The 27,937-nt window shown below is 40.2% G+C and overlaps 1 protein-coding gene across 1 annotated transcript in view; it reads right to left on the bottom strand.

Annotated features, from left to right (window-relative positions):
- Window positions 1-595: 595 nt before the first annotated feature.
- Window positions 596-27,937, bottom strand: part of ACAP3 (ArfGAP with coiled-coil, ankyrin repeat and PH domains 3) — a 325,607-nt gene continuing 298,265 nt past the window's right edge. Inside the window, exons 21-25 of the mRNA XM_082273559.1 lie at window positions 26,106-26,326; window positions 22,625-22,734; window positions 21,571-21,681; window positions 18,208-18,269; window positions 596-776 (exon numbers count right to left, since the gene is read on the bottom strand). Of these exons, the coding sequence (XP_082129685.1) occupies window positions 670-776; window positions 18,208-18,269; window positions 21,571-21,681; window positions 22,625-22,734; window positions 26,106-26,326 (611 nt within the window). The 3' untranslated portion in view covers window positions 596-669. The remainder of the gene's footprint in view (window positions 777-18,207; window positions 18,270-21,570; window positions 21,682-22,624; window positions 22,735-26,105; window positions 26,327-27,937) is intronic.

Below are 27,937 nucleotides of genomic sequence, written 5' to 3'. Positions count from 1 at the left end.
AATGAACGGTCACTTACTGTATTTTCTGGCGTATAAGACTTTTGAACCTCAAAAAAATCCCCCAAAAATGGGGGGTCGTCTTATACGCCAAGTATAATATCTCCAAGGTAACCTAAGTATAAGTATTACCGGTAGATGAAAATTAGGGGGCTCATCTTATACGCCCAGTCGTCTTATACGCCGGAAAATACGGTATTATGAACACGCTGCATGCTTGTAATAATGGTACTGAATATTGTAGTCTTTATGTTTGGCTAGAGTTCAGCCACGAAACCTATTGTCTATAAAAGGGTTTTTGAAGGCTCTCCTTTGTGTTAATACACAGGGAGTTCCAGATCATTGAAGGGGGTTGTTTCTTTTAGACAATTCCACAATCTAGACTGGTGCCATTTAGTCTTCATTATGCTTGATGTATTCATAATTCTTGAGAAGAAAATGATTCCTACAAAGTGTGGAGAGAATCTCATTCCTAAACACTAGAAGTCACTTCTCATTGTCATCAAGCTCCATCAACTTGAGGGCTTCAGTGGTTGCCTAACCACAATTGAAGAACCCGTTCGCTTCTTCATTTAGTGATTGATCATGTCGATTTCAAGTCTTGTAGAACTAGAGTACGCCAGCCTTTATAGAAAACCACCAGGTATTTCCATTAGGTTGTCCCTGAATCCATTATCGACATGACTGGCTGAAGTGAATACTTCGCCGGCTCAGCTTCTCAGGGTTGTTGGATGCCATGTGTGAAAATTCACGGAAAATATCCAAATAGGTGGTGTCACCTGCAATGTAATGAGTGAAAATAAAAAAAATGGCCAAGCAAAATGAGACTAGAATTACCTTACTGAGAATGACTATTGTTGTAATGCTAAAACCTTCACAATGCTAATTGCAACTCAAAATGTTTTGAAATTGAAAGCTTAGTTTAGAAAAAAAGTAATGTTTATCCATGCAGTTTGTTCTTCAGAGAGATGTAGCAGTCAAGTGTTAGGATTTTGAGCAAACCTGACAAAGAAGAACAGGCCATACACTTGCATATCAATTTTGTTAAATTATTCTGGATCTGCAGCAGGGTCTCTACCCAAATTGGACTGAAACAGCTACCTGATGAGCATCCTGTGGAGTGTCCATACAAGACACCCAAACCTTTCCAGCTGCTATCTCTCACTTCAAAGAAGCAACATCTTTAATTCCTTGGTCTGCAATGCTCCATACCATATGACACAAAATATGTGCAGCAGTGCTTTGGAGAAACTTGATTACTATCATTTGTATGCCTGAATCATTTCCGTACTGGCCTAAACCTCATAACCCTAGTTGGAAGTAAAAAAAAAAAAAAAAAGTCTGACTCGAAAGGTTTATGCTTCTTTTCAATGTCTGCAAGTCTCACCCAATTATCATTCTTACTATTTCCATTATTTGGGAAGATCCTGGATTGGTTACAGTGATATTAAACACACACGGTTTGATTTACATGATCCCTTCCATCAGTGGCTTAACTAGAACCTTCAGGGCCCGATGCAAGAAACCATAAAGGGCCCCCCGGACGGGGCCCTTCCCTCCCAGCCTGGTGGTCTGCCCCCTTTCAATGCAGACTGACCACAGCGTGCCCCCTTTCAATGCAAACTGACCACAGCATGCCCCCTTTCAATGCCGACTGACCACAGCATGCCCCCTTTCAATGCAGACTGACCACTGCGTGCCCCCTTTCAATGCAGACTGACCACAGCGTGCCCCCTTTCAATGCAGACTGACCACTGCGTGCCCCCTTTCAATGCAGACTGACCACAACGTGCCCCCTTTCAATGCAGACTGACCACAGCGTGCCCCCATCAATGCAGAGTGACCACAGCGTGCCCCCTTTCAATGCAGACAGACCACAGCATGCCCCCTTTCAATGCAGACTGACCACAGCGTGCCCCCTTTCAATGCAGACTGACCACTGCGTGCCCCCTTTCAATGCAGACTGACCACTGCATGCCCCCTTTCAATGCAGACTGACCACAGCGTGCCCTCATCAATGCAGACTGACCACTGCGTGCCCCCTTTAAATGCAGACAGACCACAGCATGCCCCCTTTCAATGCAGACTGACCACAGCGTGCCCCCTTTCAATGCAGACTGACCACTGCGTGCCCCCTTTCAATGCAGACTGACCACAGTGTACCCCCTGTCAATGCAGACTGACCACAGTGTGCCCCCTGTCAATGCAGACTGACCACAGCGTGCCCCCTTTCAATGCAGAAAGCCAGTGCACTTACCTGCAGCGGCGGCTTCTCCTCGAGTCCCCCTGCCTCCTCCTCGACCAATGGCATGTGTTCGCCTTTCGGCCAATCAGGAAGCGGGTCTTGGACACGCTTCCTGATTGGCTAGGAGGAGGATCCGTGTGACAATAGTGAATTTTCATTCGCTATTGTCACACAAATGGGTGGGATCGGGGCGCACTGCTCTGCGTCCCGGGTCCACCCTTTTCTGAAGCTTTTCTGTGACTCACACTGTCAGGACGGAGCCATCGGCTCCTTCTGACAGCTCCGCTGGCACACACCGGCTCAGCGGCACGGGAGGGGGGGCGGACGCAATGATTGTGCGGGCCGCAGGTTCCCTACCCCTGCATTAGGGGGTTAAAACAGGCGGTGAGGAAGCAACATATTGCCTTTTCACCACCTATCAAATGCCTCTGAAAAGCCATGAGTATGGATCACTTTTCAGAGGAATAGCATTTTCTTGCTGGTACTATGAACAACCTGAAAAAAAAAATTACTTCTGATTGTACACATATATGGGGTCAGGATTAAAAGTAATGTGCACACATAAACGCACATGTACACATATAAATACTCATATATAAGCACATACACACACACACACACACACACACAAATATATATATATATATATATATATATATATATATATATACACACATACACTTCCCAGTTGATGTGTCCCACAAAGCTGACAGGCATCACCCCCAGCTGATATGCGTTACCCACACACAGCCCCCCTCACATAACAAGCAGCCCACACACAGATGAGCACCCCACACACAGCACTCCACAGTTGACAAGTTCCCCACTCAGAGCACCCCCCCAGGATTGGTGCCCGCACACACAACGCCTCCCAGATGACAAGCACGCAGACCACACATTGCTTCCTAGTTTATAAGTGTCCCCCACACAACTGGCATGTACCCTTAAATAAGCACACACACGTAAATATATCCATACACATATAAACACACAAACATACATACATGCACACACATACATATATAGATGCACATATGCATGCACATATAAACACACACATACATACACACACACATACATACACACACATACATACAGAAAGCCTTTTTACAGTAAAAACGGCAGAGAGGACTTTACCTTCCTGTAACTTCCTGCCAGGTATTGCACTGTAGGGGGAAGCAGAGAGCACAGCACACACTGCTATACCTTTCCAATCTTTCTAATGTGATCACGATCAGCTCTCTTGGGAGGATCAGGGGAGCTCCGGTCTCAGCTGCGGTTGCCGCTCCTCCTCTCTATACATACAGGGGGCCCTCTCAGGCCCCCTGCAGCATGGGGCCCAGTCGCCATGGCGACCCCTGTACGTCCGCCCCTGCCTTCCATTTCTGTATGTGGATGATGGCACTGTAATTATTTTAATAAAAATCCTAATTCCTAATAGATATACAGCTGTCACATGACCCAGCTCTTTCCCAGCCTGTCTGCTGGGAAACATAAGTAGGAAGAGCTTCTAGTCCTCTGCTGCTGGTCACATGTTCAGAAAAAAAAAAGGCAGCCTTTAGGATAGAGAGTAAAAATAAATTGTTAATATAAACAAACGGTTTTAAATTATCATATAAATATATATTTAAAAATCAAATCTTTATTAATTTTGGTAGTAACATGGTGTGGATTTCTGCCAGTCACAGGCTGTGTCACGCCCCTCCAGTCTGTGTCTTAGATCACCAGGGAGGAGAAGCCTCCGTGAATCAAGATATAATATTCCTCCCCCATTGCGTTTAGCAGGTTAGTGGGCATGGAGGAAGAGGGATGGAGTGGACTGTCATTTAGCACTGTGTATACTCCCACTTGTGTGAATCTATTGCCACATGAGCTGCTCAGATGTGATAGGGAGGAAATGCTCAGAATAGAAACTCACTGAAAACTGAGCATGTGCAGAGCTGCCAACACAGCTCTGCAAAATCTCCAAATGCATTGGGGACATGAACAGAAGGTGGAGATAGAGAGCAGCAGGATCAACCAGGTTTTTGCAGAATACAGAAAGCAAATCTCATAGTGACTGAGTGCTAGTATGATCGGCAGGTAATACACCATTTGTTGATATTTTTATGATGTCCATTTAGTGACACTTTAAAGTAGATGTACAGTAAACTAAGTGAATTGACATGACTGGATGACAATTCTAAAGGTAGGTTTCATGATGGTGACAACACAGGAGCACAATTATGACTGATGTCACAATATACAGAAGGTGCCTAAACAAGGATCATTGTGGTGGGATCACCAGGTATAAAAAAAAAAATTAAACATTTAAAAATATCTAGGTATGCCACTTATTCTGGCAACAGATTGGACGATTTTCTTTCCTGCAACCAAGGGGGGATTAGCCCATTAACAGTCAGTGTTGATGTGGGAATCCCTCGCTGAGCTATTGTGTTCTGTCGATGGGCAGTTCAGCTGGTGGCAATAATTGCATGAAAAATCAGACACGCTGGTTGTACCAAAGTCGATTGATGGATCGACTTGGGTACAATCCACCTGCTCCATACATGGTTCGCATCTCAGCCGGTCCCTGTGGAGCTAGCCACGATTCCATCCATCTAGGGCCGGCTTTAGTCACTGAGTTGTCAAGCCACACATATTGTATGCTGTATCTGTTTTTGACTTCTAGGCTGCAATCACCACCAGTTACAAAAATAGTAAACAGATTTGTCCTGAGGACTACATGCTGACGTTTTACCATGGAATAATCCCCCATGGGGGTCCAACAATCCGCCTGATTTACTTTGTCTTAACAGTAAATGTGGCTCCACTGCTCCACCCAAAAGTTTGGGGAGAAGATTTTGATATGGGTAAACAATACACATCAATACAACCTGAATATCTCTTTTTATTGAAAAGTGTTAGTGTTGTCCATCACAAGGAAAATGTGTGCCCTTTTGGGTAGAACTACACTATTGCATGCTTTTTAGTTATATTGAGCTATTTGTGCGGTTTTTCAGTGAACTAGGTTTTATATACTTTGATGTGTTTTTTTTTTTTTTCTTCTTAAAAGAAGATTTCTTGCTCTTCTCTTAAACACCGGAACATACAATTTTGTATAAAATTAAGTGTTGCTTTTTGGTAATGAACCTTTAAAACTGATACAGTAGTCTTGTGCCTTTATGTGGTAGAAAGTTTTGGTGACTTTTCACATTTATTTGACCTGCACTATGTGCGTGGATACCCACTTTATCTAGTCTTGCTGAAATTAGAGCTAGGTGAGGTTTGGGGTGTCTATTTCGCACACTGTCACTTAAACAAGCTGCTAATAGTCTTTAGTAAAGTCAACGCCACTTGAATCTCATTAAAATCCTTCTAGCAGCTTATTTAAAGTGACAGTTTGCACTCCCAAAAAGATCTGTGTTTAAAATTCCCATGGGCTCATGTAGATGTGTCAAGACATTTGAGTGCCCATTAACACACCCAATTCATTAAGGTGCATTACTGGCATGTTAAAATAAAACTGCTTGCCATACACCCCTTCTGTACTTATTTATTTATTTTTTTATTGTATGGATTTTCGCATTATTATTTCAGCTAATAATGCTTTCTAAACGCATCTCAAATGCACTATAAATGCCATAGAAGACGCATGTGACACATTTGCAGGGCATTTACATGGACATCAATGGAAGTGTTTGGTTAGTAGCAAAGCCTGGCAAACGACACTTGTCGGGTAAATTTGACGCAAGGCAGTGCAACGCTAATGCAAAAATGTGACCAACACTAAGCGTGCAATGCGTTCACTTTTCGTAACATGTTACATATTACATATTAGTTGAGGTTGAATATAGATAATAGTCCATGCAGTTCAACCCCTGAATATGGGTGTAACATGTTACGAAAGGACTGCACCCCCCCCCCCCCCCCAATTCCCCAAAATTGATTGTAAGTGTTTTTTTTTTTGTTTTGTTTTTTTTAATAAGAAACAGGTTTTACTTACCTGCTCTGTGCAATGGATTTGCACACATTGGCCCCAAACCTTCTCTTCTAGGGTCCCCTGCCGGGGCTCCCGGCTCTTCCTCTTCTCCAATTACCCCCATAGGAAGTGGCTTCCTATGGGGGGAACTCGTGCAGGCTTAATTCTGAGCTGGGCTGCGTGCATCTATTGACACATACACAGCGTGGCTCGGCCCCAGCTTGTTCTTCACTGAACTTAATTCACAGCCAATGGCTCCCAGCTGCTTCCCTGTCCTGTGAGAAGAGGGAAAGCGAAGAGAGCCTCTGCTCCCAGGCACAGCTCTCAATTGAGATCGGGCTCAGGTAAGTATTTAGGGGGGCTGGGGGGATCCTGGTCACAGGTGGTTTTTTACCATAATGCAGAAGATGCATTAAAGTAAAAAGCCTTCTGCCTTTACAACCACTTTTAGGCTATGTGTACACTAGCCTTCCCTGACCGAGGGAAATCGCAAAACGCGTTTTTGCAGTGTTTTGCATTTTTCCTGCGGTGGGCAGTCAAAACGTTCCTATCCTGAACGTGATTCTTGGGCGTTCAGGAGAGGGAGGTTTATGCGGGAGATCCTAAACTCTAATAAAAGCCTATGTGTCCATGTACACAAAGGCTTTTAGCAATTTAAGTTTAGGAGCTTTGGCAAAAAAAAAAAAAAAAAATGCCAAAAGCTCTTAAACTTAAGTTTAGCATCTGCTAGTGTATATTAGGTTTTTCTCTAACCAGAGGTACTAGCAGAGAAGACTGCACAGATGTGGTTCACAAAATTAAATACTGTACATTTTAACTGTGTGTAGCTTTACACAGAAACACTGACAATTTTTTTTAAACACAGCCCCCTCTTCCTAAAATATGTGATCTGTTGACAAATTTTCTGGGTAGGGAGTTGTGTAGATGGGCAATTGCAGCAAATAAAGTGCACTCTGCTGAAATAAAATTGAGATGCTTTAAATAATCATCTCAGGTCCTTTAGAAAAGGCTTCAGACCTTCCTCTAGGCTGCATAGGACTGATTTGGAGTTCCCATTGATTTGGGAAGAAAGGCAGTTCTGTTGTGGCAAACACCCATTTACACAAGCCGTGCACTGCTTTACTCCATTGAACTCAAAGTCCATGCTATCTTGACGGTTTCTTTATTAGGTCATTGTGAGTGTTGCTGTGAACCTCTGCTGGAGTTGTACAGGACCACTACACGTTTCATACACTTCAGAAGTAGGCTATAGATTATGATAGGCAACGCAGCCAAGCAAAAGATAAAGAATAGAATGTGCTGAGTGAGAAAGTTTTAATAAAGCAAGACAAGAAAAGGCAATAAGGAGGCAAGCAGGTCAGAAGAAGAGTTGGAGTATAATTTTATTAACAGTGTTTATAAGAAGGAGTAAAAACATCAGGGTTGCGTGAATGTGCGTGTTCTATAGCAACTATATCAACACACACCAAACACCTTTGCATTAAATTCGAAACTCATTGTTCCAAGGGCCTCTGAACCTTATCCCCTGCCATTCACTGTGTCACAAGGAGCCCTTGCTTAGAACAATGAGCTGAAATAAGTACAGAGATCATGACATAATATTCACAGGACACATTGAAAAGTTGACCAAGCAAAAATAAAGAGCACCACCCAAGGTGCAAGCAAGAAGTAAAAGGTATATTATGCATTAGCCTATATACAGCAAGAGGGGTTCCCATTGTGCAGTTATCTATATTTCATCATGCGTATTTAACTCCCTGACCTCAATTTGGGGGCTTTGTCTCGAAACAGGGTCCCATTTTCCCATGGATCAACATAATTTCAATTTACAGAGATATGTACACTTTACAGGATCATACAACTGATAGATGCACAAAAAGATCTCAAGAGGGTTATTCTTTCATAGTTTGAGGGCGTACGTGCTCCAGAAACAAAGCATCATACCCAGATGGCAAAATACAGGACTTTATAGGTAATCTTCAATAGAAGAAACCAATTTCTGTGCACCACGCATTTTGCTTTAATAGTAAATGCAAGCAGCTCTCATGTTACTGGCAGGCCATACAAACACTTGTCCATAGGAGGGTAAAGCTTTGGCCATCACTGTCCTTTAACAAGCTTTACAAGTGGCTGTAAATTCATGCTGAGTACAAACCCTCAGCAAGACAATTAGGATTATAAAATTAGTCCAGATGTACACAAATTATCAAAAGGTCATACAAAATAAATACAAATAATATTTTTCTAAAAGTGAAAGTTTCACTAGGTTAAATTGCCAGATTTAATGTCAATGACTATAAAAACACCTTTTTTATGGTTTTTATAGTATTCTTATGTTTATCATGAGCCTTTGAAAAATGTTGACGTTACTGAAAGTGAACAGAGGAAATGTTTTTGAGCAGAAAAGGATCCTTGCTCCCTTGTGAGGAAGCAATGGTCTCCCTGCAGAGATCGGACATGCCCCCTACTGAGCCAGACCTATCATTCTGCAATTGGCAAAGCTCATACTCTTTGCTGATTGGAGCAGCTCTGTCTCAGTAAAAGGCATATTGGACTGCTGCAGAAAGATCACTGCATCCAAAGGGCACAAGGCTCCAACTCCACAGCATTCTGGCAGGGGACGGGCTTTTTAACTCATGTTGTGGCTGGTTTCTAAAGAAAGCAAACAGTAAGGTTTTGAATACCTTTTGTTTGAATGCACCTGGAATGTTTTTAGCGGATTTAAACTGAAAGATTATTTAGGCATTAAAATATGATACTGCTGAAAATGGCACCAAACAAAAGGGTTACCTTCTTTCCTTGCAGTAGAGAAGCAGCTAACAATATCTGACACCCCATCACTGTCTTCACTACACTAACACAGGAAAGCCTTGGTGTATAATAAAAAAAGAAGGTAAGTTGACCCATAGCAACTGGTCTGTTCCAGTGAGAGCTGTTGCAGCCAACACACCTTTCCCTTTACAAAAATTTTAAAATGTCAAGCCTGGTGTTTTTAATACACTTGATAATTTCATATTCGATTTGAAAGCAAAAAATAAGATTGATAATGGAACTTCAATAAAATGAATACAAAACATATTTAGGGTTTAGACACTTAAAAGATTTCTTAGCAAAGGGAACATATTTATCAGTCTAGATATCTACTTCCATTCAAATAATATGAACCAATATATAATTTATTATAGCTGTTAAATCTGCCAGGCTTAGGTTTTTGGAAAGGCGCTCAGGCCTATGGCAACAGAACTGCCAGGCGGAAAAGTAAAAGCAAGGATGGAGCAATAAGGAACAACATAGTATGCTTATTACATTTCGCTGAACACAAATGAAGATGAAATTAGCGGTTATTATTCCAGGCCTGGGAAATTCATACATGTCATATTACTATTTTAGGGAGAGGTTTAGGCTTCATTCACATGGGGCGCTGCCACCCGTATACTGTAAATGGGCAGTTTTTTTTAGCGTTTCTAGGCTCCAAGTGCTGCATGCAGGCAGTCAAGCCAAGTATATTAGGACACAGTGGCTGCACGGACACAGCTGCTGTTTCTAGTGCGACAGGTGTGCAGGTGCAAGGGAGAAGCCCTGAATGCACACTTTGTGTTGAGGGCCGCTCACTTGCACCCGCATACCTGTCACATCAGAACAAGTGCCTGTGTCTATGCAGCTGCTACATCCTCATATACTTAGATAGGCTGTCTGCAAGCAGCACCTGGAGTCTAGAGATGCTGAAAAAAAAATCCAGCCCATTCACAGTATGCAGACATCAGCACCAATGTAAACGAGGCCTATGAGAAGATTTGATTGCAGACCAGCTGGCAAGTACAAAATGGACATCACTGTAGCAGTCAGGAATGATCCAGATGTATATATTATATTGAAAAGGTAAAATACAAAGACTTCTAAAGGCAAACCTAAATCTGAACTCTAGGCAAACCCCAATCTATGTAGGTACGTTGAGAGAATACACAACCATCCTCCAATTTCCCTATCTCCTGAGGATCAGGTGCTGGGCATCTTCAAGGCTACGCAGACAGGTGTTATCTTCAAGGCTACGCAGACAGGTGTTTATTTAAAAATCATTGTGTGTGTTTTTAAAAGCAACTAGTGTTAGTACCTGATTTGACTTGGTATCAGCAGTCCTCTGTACAGCAGATCTCAGAGCGGAAAAGAGAGAAGCAACATGTAGCCAATCAGTTGTGCTGCAGTACTCATGCTAACAAGTGCTGATAAGAGGAGAGAACATAGTGACAGATAATCTCATTTGTCTGCTGCTTCTCTTTCACTGTCCAATCAAAGGCTAAAACAGGAACAAGACCTAAGGCTGGCCATACACAGTTCGAATCTCGGCTGGTTCAGCAGGAACTGGCCGAGATTTGAACCGTTAATGGGCAGGCTGAATGTACCAAGTTGATCGACTGATCAACTTAGGTGTAAGCAGCCTGCGGTATTCTCTTGCGATGAGAATCCATGTCCTCTCCCGGCAGGGATGGCTTCCCTTGCCTGCCCCGGCTGGGAGAAGACAATTGTCAATTCCCCTGTCAGCACTGCCTGTTGACAGGGGAATTGGGGGAATCGTGCAAATTTCTTTCCTGCAACCACAGGTTTGCAGGAAATAAATGTGCACTGTGTATGGCTCGGCCTAACTATTACCTAACTGTAATTGAGACAAAACAGGTCTCCAGGCTGGCTGTGCTTGGCAGGGTCCTACTGATCTCAAGACTGGAAGGGCATATAATTCTTTAAGGAAATATAAATCCTTTAGCAGGTAATACTTACCTTGCATATTTGTTTTCACTGTGCATTTAGTGGTTTGCCTGCAGTTCAGCTTTAAGATTTCGGCGTTATAAATTACTTTTTTTTTCTTTTTAATAAAACGTCTCAGGTATCCAGACTGATATATTCAAATTCATGGAAGAATTAGATCAGCTAGATTAGATCGGTTACCACATTCTTCCTTCTGACACTTTAATAATAGGGCCCAAATTTTTTGTGTGCCTTTTGGTGTAATTTTTTTGTGCAGAGAATTTAAACAAAAACATAACACATACAGAACATACATTAAAAAAAATGCAATAAAAACATTCATTTCTGAAAGTATTTTCTCATAAGTCCAAATTACATTTGTTTTACACAATATAAATACAGACTTCCTAGTGAAAACTTAAAAATAAAACAAAAAAACCTAAAAAAAAATAAAAATAAAGGAATATACTAGTTGCAAACCCATTCTTATGGTAATGACACAGTAAGTAATATAAAGAAAGTCCATGTGTTATACAGAATATGTATTTTGTTTCTTATGCCTAAAAACTACCAAAGCAGTGCAGAGTTCTGATTGGCTCTGGCTAACTGGAGGCTCAGAGCCCAATATATTATATTATATTATATATATATATATATATATATATATATATATATAATTACAAAGTTTACCAGCAGATTCACAACATTCAACATAAACTAACAGTATTTTTATAAAAAGAATATATCCTACCCCCCAAAAAAAAGCAGCTCAAACCTTTAGGTAGCAGTATGCGACATGATTTAAACTGTCTCTCTTATATATAGCATATAAGAAGGCAACACACTGCTTTGTGGTAAAATCCATAATAAATTATCATAATAAAAATAACACCTTCACTGAAGAAAAACAGAAGTGAAAAGCAGTACAAAACAATTTTTTTATCACTTACAAAATTACATTTACACAAACAAAACATATACATATATATGTATTCTCCAATACTGCTAGGAGGAAAAAGTGCACAAGTAGATAGGATTTTCCTTTACATAAAATGTACAACTTTTACCAGAAAATATTTTGACCATGGCATCAAAAACGGTGATTTGTGTCATGGCAGGCTGCATCATAGGCTAAAGCCTGTCACAAAGGTTCTTGGTAAATGGTAGACTGTAAACGCCTAGTAACAAATCCTGAGGCGGATTGATAGTATTAAAATGGCCATATCAAAGAACCTCCTAAAAAGTTAGCACCTTTTTTTAAACTCCATAGAAGATCAAGTCCTGCTGGTTAATAGATGGTATAAGAAGCCATACTTCTAACTGGCAGTGCATTCTGGTGGTCTTATGACCTTCCTGTTTGACATCAAATGTCATGAAACTTCGATCCCTAATTGAATTAAATCTTGATGTTATAAAGGATATCCACCCCCTTATTCTGAGTTAAATTCTAACCAATGTCCTTAATGCTTTTTACAGTGACAGTTATAATAATGTGGAACTCCTCATTGTTATATGCATGTTATAGGCCTTTGGAGACTAACAATATGGCTCCCATTCCCGCTTATTTAAATTATTTGGTGATTGTATGACTAGGAATTTATTGCATGTTCTTCCGAGAGCAATAAAATGATCTTAGCAATAATTCTGAAATTAATTTTTTTCTGTGCTTCTCTAAGAGGGTGCTGAGCAGCATCCATCACCCCAAAAAGACAGTATACTAGTGGACCTAAGGTGCATAATAATTTTAGACAGGGCTTCATTAAACCCTTGAGAGGTCATGTGGATATTATAAAAGATATGCCAGTTTATAACCAGATGATCTTAAACTTAAAAAGAAGGGATAGTTTAGCATGCCATGGAAAACAAAGAACAGAAAGCAAAGGTTTCTCTTGCAGGCTAAGGAGTTACATATGAAAGGTTAATACACATGTAGTAGCTCCATGTTTTTGGATCTTTATGGCAGATTTGATGACCTAAGGCAAAATTATCAGCTTTGTAAGTAATGTCTTATTCACGTATAGCTTTCCTGTTGCCATGAATAAAATATGGACCCGATACCATCTTGTGCCCACACATAAATCCATATAGATGGATGAATTTAAAATCCTTTTTCTCCAAGCCCCATAGATAACGTTAAGGTTTTGTTTGGATGGCAGGCAAGAACTTCCTTACAACCCTTAGATAGACCTTCTAGGGCAACAAGAAAAAGCATTTTCCACAGGTACAGCAAATGCTTCAAAACATGTACAATTAACATGATTCATAAAGCTGGCTATTTTTTATTGCCATGCCTTGCCATATAAAATTTGTTGAAAAAAATGGAGTTACAGGGCAAGACCATGTCTTGATGAAGAATAATACCCAAATATTATATAACAGTCTTCTCTATGACCCCAACATTCTGATCTCTTCACTACAATGGAATTGCATAGCACTAGAGGTGACATAGAGATGCCCTTAGGAAGCCTTCAGGGTTATTAATCCAGCACTGGGACCCAAGTGACAGACTCTTCATGAGTTTTTTTTTTTATCGGTTATAACTCTTCAGATTTAAGCTTATCCAAAGGCTGAAACCCCTGATGTCTGATATGACAAACAAACAAGGCATACTTTAGATTCTCGTTGTGTTCTATATGGAGGTTGGTTGGGCAGGGCACTGGATTTGGTTCTTATGAATTGTAGTAAAATAGGCCAAACAAGTCTATTTGATGAGACTAGGAATCTGGTTGGTTGCTACAAGCAATAGCTCTGATTTTCAATAGGTTGACTCTGGTTTTGATAAATTAGCTTTACGGCATTTAACCTTTACACTGCTGAAACACAAAGGCTCCCGTGAATAAAGGTGTCTGAAGGCAGAACTGCTCTTGTTGCCAACAGCTACTGAACTGCACCTTTCATTCTCCTATACTGATTGAGGTGAGTGACAGAAAGAGTTCTCTCTCCAGATTCTTCTAATCACATGGCCCTGAGAAGGAGCGAAGGAAAGACACGGCAAGAGAGTCGTACAGTCACACACCACAGGAATCAGAAAGATTTTGTTGTTTAGAGAGAGAGAGAGAGAGAGAGCGGAGCTCGCAATTGCAAACGCATTGAAGAATAATAGCTCCCCTTTAGGGTCTCTAGTGCACAGTGGGTAAATGAAAAAGAAAATAGAGAGAAAAAGACTACAGTAGGTATGCTAAACTGCATACGGTTATATCAATGTAAACTGCATCCTGTTATATCAAACTGCCTTGTAAAGAGAGCTGGTATTCCATGGAGAGATAACCAAACCCTATTCAGAACATACAAACGTCAGTGTACATTGGTGTGTAGTATCAGCACAAAATGCTAGAGAAATGAAAAGGGGCTCTGTCATGAATGCCTTTACTTGCCTGAAAAGCAGCTTCAACATTACTGCGGAAGCAATGACCAGCCTCTGACTCTGGGGGATATTCTATAATTTAAAACATATTCAGCTGCAATGCCATAGGCCCAGCATGTGGCAAGAGAGAAGACACTGCTGTGTACTTTTAAGGTAAGTGACAATACACAAGGCAACGACTATTCATTACAGAATTCGGTCAGGACAACAAGACACAGATGAACAAAAAAAAAACCTATGTACAAAATCCAACAGAAATACAGACACATCAAATGATTGTTAGGTGATTACCTGGCCAGTAAGGGTGTTTTTCAGCAAAATCAGCTGAAAGTGGGCAAAGATGGTCCTTAAGATGATCCCATAAGCAACTAGATACCAAACAATCAGGATTGGCGGTTCATGTAGGTCATCGTCACATGACTGCATCTTTTAATGTTCATCTTACCACCTACAGACACACTATTTGCCCCTAATAATGGGTACCCATGACACAAAATCTAAGAGAAAGTACATGAAATTACTATTTTTCGGTTTCCTATTTAAGTGTCTATATTTACCCAAAAGGAAAAGGCAAAAGGAACTGCAAGAGACACCGCCACTTGGCACCAACTAACCTCAGGGGGAACAGCAGCAAACTGAGAATGTTTTTAAAAGTTGGTACAGGTAGTAGAGGCATAAAAACATAAGATAGAAGCTGTCCAGCCTAGATGAAAGCGGTCATCTAATGTCAATGGCTAACTTGAAAACAAGAACAGCGACAGTAAATCAAATGCTTAAAATAATGATCAGCCATCCATTATGGAACTAAAACCTTGTATTTTCTTTAGGCTCCATCTCAATCTCGGATAACAATAATGATTGGTCATTGATATCCATTCCATGTTGACTAGCTCTTACCCCAGGGATCTGTGTATACACAGGTCAAGAGTGGTCTGGATATACATGATTACTTTCCAATTCGACTGATATTGGCCAGATCAGATGACAATCTTTTCATATCTATAGATAGGCCAACAGTTGCTTTACAACTGCTCCTAGACAAATTTAATGCTGACCATAAACTAGGCGATTTTGTGGCAATTTTGGGGCATTTATTTGATTTTCAACCACATAGGTGTGCTAGTCTCCAATGACCATGTGTTTGAAAATTGGAAGAAAATCAATGAATACCTCAGCGTCAATTGCAAATGGATTTATGGCTAAAAGCCACAAAACTGTCAAGTGTATGACCAACATAAGGTCCAGCATACACAGGAAATGGATATAATTTAAAGTCAACGGAAAATCTTAAAGTTAACCTGTAGATGGCCTAGGGTTAATGAGCTATACTTAAAGCCCAGGAACTAGCCCCAGCTAGATAAAAAGAGGGATTCCAGAGCAGCAAATGAGGCCCCCAAATTGCTTATGAAACGTATACGTTTCTGAAAGTGGGAAGATAGGCATGCCGCACCCCCCCCCTTATGGTAATGCATGTCAACAGATTACTCAGGGACAGGGTACTGCATTACGGGTTACCTATGTCAGTGGTCCCAGTACCAGAGAGGTGCAATAATCTTAGGGCTACTGAAGTCCTGGGGCCTAGTTTTGTACTGGCCAGCATCAGTTGGTTCAATTTCCAAGTTTAACTTCAGAATCAAATACAAGTTTACTTGAATTGTATTGTCTGTGGATTTATGGGTAGCTGGCAACCATGGACCACAGTGACAATAGAGAAAACATTTCAGTGACTTCCCTATATGTTAACCCTCTCCTTCTCTCTCTCTCTCTCATCTATTAGGCCAGAGGCAGTGAAGAGGTTTAACAGGCTAATTCAGTAAGGCAGTACAGAAAAAAAATAAATGATGTTCAAGTGCAACAATCCACAGCAACCAATCAGAAATTATCTTTACATTAATATGACTAAATTATCCTGAAATGTGATTGGCTGTTATGGGTTACTGAACTAGTCAACAGCTCATTATTATATATCTTTATTTTGCACTGTTTTACTAAAAACAATCCGTGTGTAACAAGAGATCTTTGAGAAAATCACAAATGCTGAAAGGGCAGCAAGCTTACTCAACAAAGCTGTACAGAGAGCAATAATAGTATGCAAAGCTGGTAGCTCCCCACAATCCAATTTCACTTTGGTTGCTCTTTGCCTCAATAAGGGCTGTGTCGACAGGCTTTTGTTCACATCAGGTGGGCTTTAAATCACTGCACAAGTCTATGGGAATGCGTAACCTGACGAAAGCAGGGGAAATACAGGTCAGAAGGAGGTCAACTGCACTTATCAATGAATTTCAAATAATTTAAGAAACGTCACCATCTGACAACAAATGACTGCCTTTGACACAGTCCCAAAGTTTCCTTGTGATTGTACGCTACAAATAAGCACCAGGAAAACCAGAAAATAGTAAAAGTGCTGGATCTATGGTTTCCTACAGACACCCCAAACCCCATCCATATAGCATTACAGCAAAGCAACTGACACCCAATAACTCAATGCTGCGCTCCGCACCTGTGCTGGTGAACATTTCAATCAAGCTCTCTACAGCAGGACAAACCCCCTTAAAGGTGCAGCATGCCTAAAATTGATTGTTCAGTCATAGCTAAACACTGGCAGGTTGTATCACTTACTGCTGGTTACACTATTTGGCCAAAAGTTTCTGGAAACCCCACCAAACTCCTGATTTCAGGTGTTTACAGAGAAGGGTACTAACATGCTATATCAAAACTGTGCCCCTCCAACTTTTCGTCAACAATTTGGTGAAGGTCCTTTTCTGTTCCAGCATTACTGTGCCCATGTGAACAAAGCCAGTTCCAAAAAGACGTGGTATGATGTGTTTAGTGTGGAGGAACTTTTGTGAAATGTCCTGTAATCCAACATCAGTACCTGAAATCACAAATGCCTTTTGGCTGAATGGACACAAATTCCCACAAATACACACGAAAATCTTGTGGAAACCTTCCCAGAAGAGCAAAGGCTGGTATTTCTGAAAAATGGGGGGGGGGGGGGGGCAATTCCATATTAATTGCCAGTTTTGGAATAGGTTGCCCAACAAGCTCTCATAGACATGATGGTCAGGCGCCCACAAACATTTGATCATATAGTGTGCATATTTCACATCGATTTCAGCAGTAAGTTCAGTCAGAATTCACCTATCCCCAGAATTGCTGCATCAGGTAGGTAGAGTTGGGAACTCAAATAGAAATATCCGCCCCCAGACTCCACAAGAGAAAGAAGCCAGCAAGTGACTAAAGCTGCTGACAACAATATCTATTTTGGGTAGACCAAACCTTTATTTCATTAAGACAAGAACCCAAAGATAAGCTAGTCATCAGACACAAGTCTCTACATGTATGAGTACCTTTCACTGGCTCAGCTGGGTCACTTTAGATTTACAACTAAATAAATATACAGTCAGGCACTATAGAGGCAAAAGAGCCAAGGCTTAACCTGCTGACTCATAGTCATCTCAGTGTCTGCTCTGATCTCAACACATTAAGACCTAAAAGAATCACAGTTTGTAAAAGTGCTGAACAGTACATAAATTACACACCACCATCTTGCATTTTGCTCTCGGCAGTGATGAGGGCAAAAAGGGAAAACAAAATTTAAAAAATATTTTGGTCCAGACCCTTCCAAACGTTTTGGTTTTATTGTGCCCCTGGTCCACAAGTTTACTTTTCCCCACCCTTGGTGCCAGAAGATTTTCCCCATGCAGATTTTTAATTTAAAAAAAAAAAAAAAAAAAAAAAGGATGCCAAGAGCAGCTAGTGGTGAAAAAAGTTCAAAAGTAGGGATCAACTGCGCCCCCTCGTGGGGCTTTGTCTAACACTCATCTATATTAAGGCAGATGAATTCCTGGATGCATTTCCTGTACTGCTGCTCTGTAGGACTGTTGCTGGGATATTGACCTGGTTGTCCGAATGGTCCTTCTGCTTCTCTCATCTCCTCGTTCATTCGAGCAAGTCGCAGCCTGTGGGAATAGAGGTTCTGATGAGCTTGTGTTGTGAACACTGAAGACTTTAGAACAAAAAAAAAACACAATTCTTACTTAGTATAGCAGTGGGAAAAAAAAAAAAAGAATATCTTGTCTTAAAGGGAAAAAAAGGAACAATAATAACTTGGGACTTTATATGAGGCGTGACCAGCTACTAATGTAGGGGTAAAATGATGTAGGAGAAAAAGAACCAATATAAAATAAATGGTAAATTTATTGGTAGAACCAGTATTGCTAAATATGTAGCCCCAAAATATGGGAGTAGCCATGAATGATACAATTGTAAATATATAAGACCATAACAATAGTACAAGGTAATACAATATTGTCATAATAGTAACATAAATAAAATACAAAAATAGAACATAATATATACAGTCATAAAACAGATGATCGCATGTAGAAACTTGTAAAAAATGGCCAGTAGGAGGCTCAACGCATTTCGTGAACAAATTTCACTTTGTCAGGAGTAGGCATAGTTTAAGTATCTAAAAAGAATGTACATAGATAAACAACAGTATATGTCCAATAATCACAAGGTCTCAAACCGATCAGAGTGTAGCTTACAGTATGATATCAAGTATATAGTTATTAAAGGTAACAGGTCATTCGAGGGTATGTCCAGCCAGGGAACTGAGGGAGCCTGCGTGTGTCGAGCAGGCATGATGAATCAACAATTGTGCAAAACGGCTCTCCGAAACAGGATCTCAAAACCTTTCACTCCTAGAAGTATATATATATAGGGTAGCAAAAACTGCATAGGTAAATATGATAGATATGGATAAAAATTATATAGGGGTGAAATATGAGTGAGATCACTAATAAGCCGAGACCCAAATGAAAGGCATAATACGAAGTGTGTTATAGGACCCCTAATAATGGGTGAATAGTCCAAAAGGGAATAAAGAGTGAAGTATTGGCCTGTAGAATCACCAAATAAGTGAGAGAAGTGTATGGATTATACCCATAGAGAACATAATGAAACACCTAGGGGAGGAGGGAAGCAGGGTGCAGAAGGGTAGCTATCTGAAAGGGATGTGATACATTGTAGTGGGAGTATGAATGGCTGAGTGAGGCAATAGCCAGCGTAAAAAGTGAACTGCCCTACACTCTTATTCACTGTTCTACGCTGGTTATTGCAACACACACAGGCTCCCTCAGTTCCCTGGCTGGAAATACCCTTGAATGACCTGTTACCTTTAATAACTATATACTTGATATCATACTATAAGTTACACTCTGATCGGAGGTTTGAGACCTTGTGATTATTGGACACATACTGTTTATCTGTGTACATTCTTTCTAGATACTTAAACTATGCCTACTCCTGAAAAAGTGAAATTTGTTCACAAAATGCAATGAGCCTCCTACCATTTTTTACAAGTTTCTACATGCGATCAACTGTTTTATGACTGTGTATATTATTTTCTATTTTTGTATTTTATTTATGTTACTATTATGACAATATTGTATTACCTTGTACCATTGTTATGGTCTTATATATTTACAATTGTATCATTCATGGCTACTCCCATATTTTGGGGCTACATATTTAGCAATACTGGTTCTACCAATAAATTTACCATTTATTTTATATTGGTTCTTTTTCTCCTACTTAATCTTACCCCTACATTTGTAGCTGGTCACACCTCATATATAGTCCCAAGTTTTTATTGTTCCTTTTTTTCCGTATGCATTTAGAGATAGAGACTCTGTTGGCCAGGAGTCTCATATAAAGTCCCAAGCCCCTTCCTCCGTGTTCCACTTGTCTTAAAGGGGTTTATTTACTAAATCTAGAGAGGGAAAAATTAATCACAATTCTGCAGAGAAACCAAACTGCTTCAAGGTTTTATTGCTAAAGCCTAATTAAACAAGCTGAGGTTAGACGCTGATTGGTTTCTCTGCAGAATTGTGACTACTTTTGCCCTCTCTAGTTTAAGTAAATAAACCCCAAAGCATGTCGGAATACCACTGGTGGTACAGGTCAAGAAAGGAAGAATATTATAGCATAAGGGGACACTTCTAAATCATAGATGGTGAATGATGACCACATGATGGTGATTTTTCTTTGCTTCATTTCACATTTATAAACTCATATAATGTAGATAGCTAGTTAAAAAGTATACATATACCCAAAGCTAACGAAAAGATACCTGAATGCTTTATTCCAAGAAATGTACAAAGGATAAAGGACCATTTAAAGCTCGATGCTTGCTAAAAAAGCCTGCCTAGTATTACTAAAAAATTGTTTAACAATACAGCAAGCACTCCCATTAGGATATATATTCAACACTCCTACAAAAAGGGAGCTGAAGGGTGCTTTACCACCTTCAAAAAACAGCTTTAAGCTTGCTGAATGCTTTGTAAATGCTTGCCTAAAAATTAATAAACCTATTTTTTTTTTTTTTTAGTTATTCAAGCTCATCAAAAATCTTAATCTAACTTTTTTCTGTGATGGCTTTCCTGTAGTTTTCTCCTGCAACATCGCTTCCCCCTCTCTTCCTGTACAGAATGTCACCATAATCTCATAGGTTCTGAAGGATGTGTGTGTGTTCCCATTTGGGACCTGAACCAAGCTATGTGGGTCCACTGACACACATAAAGCCTAACACCTGCTCCCTCCTAACAGCAATCTGAAAGACAACAGCAATAGCCCATCACTCTGCTCACCTCAGTAACCTCCTCTACAACCCCTAAATTAACAAAAGCGGCACAGATTGTCCTGGACCTGATGGCGGTGAGTAGGTAAGTATTTGGGAACAGGTGGGGCACAGAAAGGTACTGGGGGCATATTTACTCTAATGCCAAGAATTAATTACAAATAAAAAAAAAAAGCCTACCATTTAGAATTACTTTAACTGAAGGGTTACAGTAGTGATCACGACCTATGATTAATTAAAGAGAAGCTCCAGCCCCTTCGCCAAAAAATGAAAAGTCAGCAGCTACAAATACTATAGCTGCAGGCTTTTACTATTAGGGCACTTACCTGTCCAGGGATCCCACGGTGTCCTCACCCAAGCCATTTCTTGAATCAGCTCTCGGGTGCTGGCGCCGCCATCTCGGATAAGGGAAACCGGCGGTAATGCCGGTTTCCTACTGTGTATGCGTGAACCGCGCTGCACTTTCTCAATGGGCCGGCTGCGGCAAGGGACGAACTTCGGGTAACAGAGGACAAGCATAGATTCCCCTTTTCTCCAAAGTCTATGAGGCCTTTTTTGTCTGTGTGTTAATTGTACACAGAATTCACAAAAGGCAAAAATTAAAATGGAAAACTCACAAAGTGACAATATCCGCATTAGCTGCCTGTACAGATATACTGAGTGGATCTTGTCCATCTTCATCCACAGCATGTTGATTGGCTCCTCGTTTTAAGAACAAACACACCTGACTGAAAAGGAAGCAGACACAAACCAAGGCATTAGCTCTGAGCAGATAGACCAACAGCATATAATTTATACTTGTACAGCTACAGGCTATAACTGACTGCAAAAAGCTAATAGGAAGATCTAAATTCCTACTGATAAGAGGCATGGAGGAGCTCAGCTATGAGGAAAGATTAGAGGAACTGAATTTATTCTCTCTTGAGAAGAGGCGATTAAGGGGGATATAATCAATATATACAAATACATAAGGGGTCCATATAGTGAACTTGGTGTTTAATTATTCACTTTAAGGTCATCACAGAGGACAAGGGGACACTCTTTACATCTAGAGGAAAAGAGATTTAGTCTCCAAATATGGAAAGTTTTTTTCACAGTAAGAGCTGTGAAAATGTGGAATAGACTCCCTCCTGAGGTGGTTCTGGCCAGCTAAGTAGATTGCTTTAAAAAAAGGCCGGGGTGTACACAATATAAATGGGTACCAATATTTATAGGTAAAGTTGATGCAGGGAATATCTAATGGCCTCTCGGGGATGAGGAAGGACTTTTTCCCCTGCTGTAGCAAATTGGATCATGCTTTGTTGGGTTTTTTTCGCCTTCCTCTGGATCAACTGTGGGTATAGGATTCTGTATATGGGATTGTATGGTTGTGTTTTCTTTTTTATCGGTTAAGGTAGATGGATTTTTCTTACTTTTAAAAAAAAAAAATCTCTGATCTTGTAAACCTAAAAGGAGGTCAGCTAGTCTGCCTATAAGCATATCTCGGTTTTAAAAATTGAGGCAAAATTGTTAACATGTTATCTTTACTCAATAAAAAAAAGGTGTCTGAAGCTAAAAAAAAACCCCAACCACCCGCCCGGCGCTTGTGGATAGATAAAACAGTGTTTTATTTGATTTAATGATTTAATCATTTGTGAGACCTGTATTCTGGCTCCATGGCCCAGTACTTACCCAGTATGCCCCAGATACGTGGCGTGATGTATAGGTGCTCGCCCTCTAATATCTGTTTGGTTCACATCTGCACCATTCTGCAGCAGAAACTCGCAGGCTATCAACGATCCCTGAGGAAATACAATATATATTACTAGTACTACTATATCTCTCTCTCTCGCTCTCTCTCTCTCTATATATATATATATATATATATATACACAGTGGGTACGGAAAGTATTCAGACCCCCTTAAATTTTTCACTCTTTGTTATATTGCAGCCATTTGCTAAAATCATTTAAGTTCATTCTTCTTCTGAGCAAAGGGTCTGAATACTTAGGACCATGTGATATTTCAGTTTTTCTTTTTTAATAAATCTGCAACAATGTCAACAATTCTGTGTTTTTCTGTCAGTATGGGGTGCTATGTGTACATTCATGAGGAAGAAGAATGAACTTAAATGATTTTAGCAAATGGCTGCAATATAACAAAGAGTGAAAAATTTAAGGGGGTCTGAATACTTTCCGTACCCACTGTATATATATATATATATATATATATATATATATATATATATATATATATATATATACACATATATATTAGTGTAAGTTCAGGGTGCAGCACAGTACCACATATAAAGGTTATCTAGGCATCTTTTAAAAATACATGGAGGCTGCCATTACTGACTCCTTCTAAAAAGAAAATACTAATTATATGGCTGTTATGCTTGCTTACAGCAGTACTCAGTGACTTGGCACAAGTATGCAAAGAAGCACTCTTGCCTTTTCTTTCTTTTCCTGATTTGCATACTTGTTTCCAAGCAGTTACTTAAAGTGGTTGTAAACCCTTACATATACTCAGTGAAGTGAGTAGCCTCAGGTGATAAAAAGATGAAACAAGTCTTCCTACATAAGTTATGCCTGTTTATCTGCGACCATCTCTCCTCTACATCTGTTTAAATTCCAGAACTTACACAGCTTTCCTCAGCATAAGCAGGCAGCAGTGTGGATCTAATAAAATTATTTCTATAGATAGCAGCGCCAACTGTAATATGAAATCAATGAACACTTTCAAATATACCAACACCACTGTGTACTGTGCCCAAATATTTAAACATAAATCCAAAAAATTAAAATGAAATGTCCATCCATGCAAGGTGGTGATTCCTTGTGTGTAATCACTCTCCTTTATATATTATTATGATTATCCAATTCCGTGCTGTGCATGCTTGTCCACCGCAAATATTGTGAATAATCCTCCACCATCCAAAACACCATCCAAAACCCAATATATCTAAAAAAACATCCTGATGATGCATTATTCGTGTCAAATGCGTTGAGACATAGTGCTGCAATGCGTACGTCATTTCCTGCCCCTGGGTAACATCACATCCGAGGACTGTTAAGCACGCCGGCTTCACTGCACAGAGCATTGTGACAGCCACAGATACAGATTGCTGGATAGACAGTGCTGGTCGGAAGGTTCTCTTATATGGGAGTTGGCAGTTTTAAACTGGATGTTTTTTTTAATATATATTGAATAAATATGTTGCGTGATTATGGCATTCTCTTATTACATAACTGAGTGAGAGGGGAGACCAAATGAGTGGACACAAGATCCTTGGTGGATTGGATACCTTTAATAGATGGTTATCTGGTGAGTGAGAATTTTGGAAGGTGGAGGATTATACACAATATTTGCAGTGGACAGCATGCACAGCATGGAAATGGATAATACTATATAAAGGAGAGTGATTACACACAAGGAATCCCCACCTTGCATGGATGGACTATTCATTTTACTATTTTGGATTTATGTTTAAATATTTGGGCACAGTACACAGTGATGTCGGTATATTTGAAGGTGAATACTGATATATATTACAGTTGGAGTGACTATCTATACATATAATTTTATCAGAACACATCATACAACAGTGGAGTCACTTTAGCTGCAGTTGACAACACAGGAACAAATTCTATAAATGTTTTTATTTATATTAGTTATTCCAATAAGTGTCGGTGACACATTGATCACAGCAGTGTGGATCTGACATCTCACACTGCACAGACCAGAGAGGAGATGAGAGATGAGTGTACTCTGAGACCTGAGTGGAGGGAAGAGATGCACACCTCTCTACAGGATCTCATAGGGGGAACATGTACAGCCGAGGCGGTCAATTTCATACTGTGCGTTGGAGCTCCCCTCACCTTCTGCCTGGATCTCTTGGAGTCTGCACAGCCTTTCAGAAATGACTCAGGCAGATAGCAGAGGAACTCGATTGTACAAAGAAATCACACTCAATACTTTGCATTGAGGCAAGTACACACTATAGAAGGATATGCCTTATTCATTTTTCATGTTTTCATGGCTTACACCACTTTAAAAGGAAAATAATAACTTTAAACAACAGTATAGCAATTAGCATTTAGGAGTTAAAAGAGGCCAGTAATGGCTTCCCTGCATTTTTTTTTTTAAGATTTACTTCAAAGTTTTGCTAGAAGAATAACACAGAAATAAATTAATATTTTAATAACAGTTATACAGAATTTATATATGTGGATTTAAATATACAGCAGTGTTTCCAATCTGCTTCCTAAAACTATAGAACCCATCACAACTGACCACCACTGCAACCTAGCCATATTATACTTCGCTCTGTTCCTCCAGGAGTCAAACCCGTTTATGCTCTGTGTAGAATGTTGACAAGAATTTCTACAGGGTTTATGTAGGCACCCTTGTGTGACAGTGTTTGGGCATAGATGTAAAGATCCAAGCACTGCATTCTCCTCCATACCTGGAAACAGTGAGTATTTGTGACAGCTCTGACAGAGAGGAAGAGGAACACAGCGAAGGTTTAGGGTATAATGTATAAGTGGGTCGGAGGATGTTCTAGTAAGGCTGAACAGGCAATATGACAGATTTTTAGGTCAGGAGTGGGGTTTAAACATTGTAGGGAATGCGGTGGGGTTATAAGGTCTATATAGGTAGCTTTTAATATAGAACAAATCCTAGGCATGCAGCCTGCATCTGAAGACCGCTAACTGAGGTCTTGCGTCAAAATATATGAGTCCTCTGAATGCTAAAAATCATATTGATTTGGTATGGCTGTATTAGACTCTGTTTTCAAATCCCAAAATTGTATAACACTGACCTTTTTCATTCCCAAGTAAAAAAACACCCTAACAATTGTGAACATAATGTGAAAAGGGCGGAGTAGCTCTTGATTTGGTACCTTTCTAAGGCTCCTTAGAAATGGAAATGCTGTACTGACTAGTACCTGTGTTTAGTGCCCTATGGGTTCAGGGATGAAGGTTCGGAACACAGGTCTTCTGGACTGCTAACAAAAAGCTATTTGTTTGCTGTAGGTTTTACAGTACTGGGAAGACTGCCTTAACGATGGAGGCTGGAGAGCTAGAAGACTCTATGATAATTATACTATAGAACCCCATGACCTGTAGTAATGTCTTTATACTGGAGATATGGCATTAATGCTTACTCCTATCACAGCCTGGATTAAAGGGGTCTTGCTCTCGTCTTCATCATTCACCCAGTTGACATTAGCCCCATTGGCAAATGCTTCAGCCATGACAGGTAAGTTCCTGGCCCGGGATGCCTTGTACATTAGCAAGCCTGGGTGCAATTCCCTCAGGTCTTCAGGGTCTGATGGCTCTTGTTCAGTCTCTCCTTCTCCACTAGACTCTTCTGAGACCTCACACTCTGAATTTATAAAGAAAGAAAAGCTGTCACTCATAAAAAATTTTGAACTTAAAAAACAATACAGAATGTAGCTCAGGTTCTCAGGCAACTCCAAACCCTACTCAGCCTTTAAACAGTGCCTTTAAAAAGTATAAATACCCCTTGAAATGTTCCACATTTTGTCATGTTACAACGAAAAACTTAAATATATTTTATTTGGATTTTATGTGATAGACCAACACAAAGTGACACATAATTGTGAAGTGGAAAGAAAATGATAAATGGTTTTCAAAAAAGTTTTACAAATAAATATCTGAAAAGTGTGGCATGCATTTGTACTCAGCCCCCTTTACTCTTATACCCCCAACTAAGATCTAGTCAGTGAAACCAATTTCCTTCAGAAGTCACCTAATTAGTAAATAGAGTCTACCTGTGTGCAATTTAATCTCTGTATAAATACAGCTGTTCAGCAAAGCCCTCAGAGGTTTGTTAGAGAACCTTAGTGAAGAAACAGCATCATGGAGGCCAAGGAACACACCGGACAGGTCAGGGGTAAAGTTGTGGAGAAGTTTAAAACTGGGTTAGGTTATAAATATCCCAACCTTTGAATATTTCAGGGAGCACTGTTCAATCCAAAAATGGAGAGAGCACTCCATTGGCACAACTGCAAACCTACCAAGTCATGGCCATCCACCTAAACTGACAAGCCAGGCACGAAGAGCACTATTCAGAGAAGCAGCCAAGAGGCCCATGGTGGAGGAGCTGCAGAGATCCGCAGCTCAGGCGGGAGAATCTGTCCACAGGACAACTATTAGTTGTGCACTCCATAAATCTGGCCTTTATGGAAGAGTGGCACGAAGTAAGCCATTGCTGAAAGAAAGCCATAAGAAGTATTGTTGGCAGTTTGCGAGAAGCCAAGCGGGGGACATCGCAAACATGTTGAAGAAGGTGCTCCAGTGAGACCAAAATTTAACTTTTTGGCCTAAAAGAAAAACACTATGTATGGCGGAAAACTAACACTGCACATCACCCTGAACACACCCATCCCCACCGTGAACCATGGTGGTGGCAGCATCATGTTGTGGAGATGCTTTTCTTCAGCAGGGACAGGGAAGCTGGTCAGAGTTGATGGGATGATGGATGGAGCCAAATACAGGGCAATCGTAGAAGAAAACCTGCTAGAGTCTGCAAAAGACTTGAGACTGGGGTGGAGGTTCACCTTCCAGCAGGACAATGACTCTAAACATACAGCCAGAATTACAATGGAATGGTATAGATCAAAGCATATTCATGTGTTGGAATAGCCTAGTCAAAGTTCAGAACTAAATCTAATTGAGATTCTGTGGCAAAACTTGAAAATTGTTGTTCACAGACGCTCTCCAACCAATCTGACAGAGCTTGAGCTATTTTACAAAGAGGAATGGGCAAAGGTTTCCCTCTCTAGATGTGAAAAGCTGGTAGAGACATACCCAAAAAGACTTGCAGCTGTAATTGCAGCGAAAGTATTGACTTAGGGGGGTTGAATGCGAATGCATGCCACACTTTATTTATTGGTAAAAAAATTATGAAAACCATTTATCATTTTCCTTTGAATTCACAATTATGTGCCACTTTTGTTCGTCTATCACATAA

Source organism: Pelophylax lessonae (assembly GCF_965119305.1).
Source record: "Pelophylax lessonae genome assembly, chromosome: 12".
Classification (NCBI taxonomy): Eukaryota; Metazoa; Chordata; class Amphibia; order Anura; family Ranidae; genus Pelophylax; species Pelophylax lessonae.
Note: the sequence above shows the minus strand (reverse complement) of the source record. Positions and strands in the feature narration are given on the sequence as shown.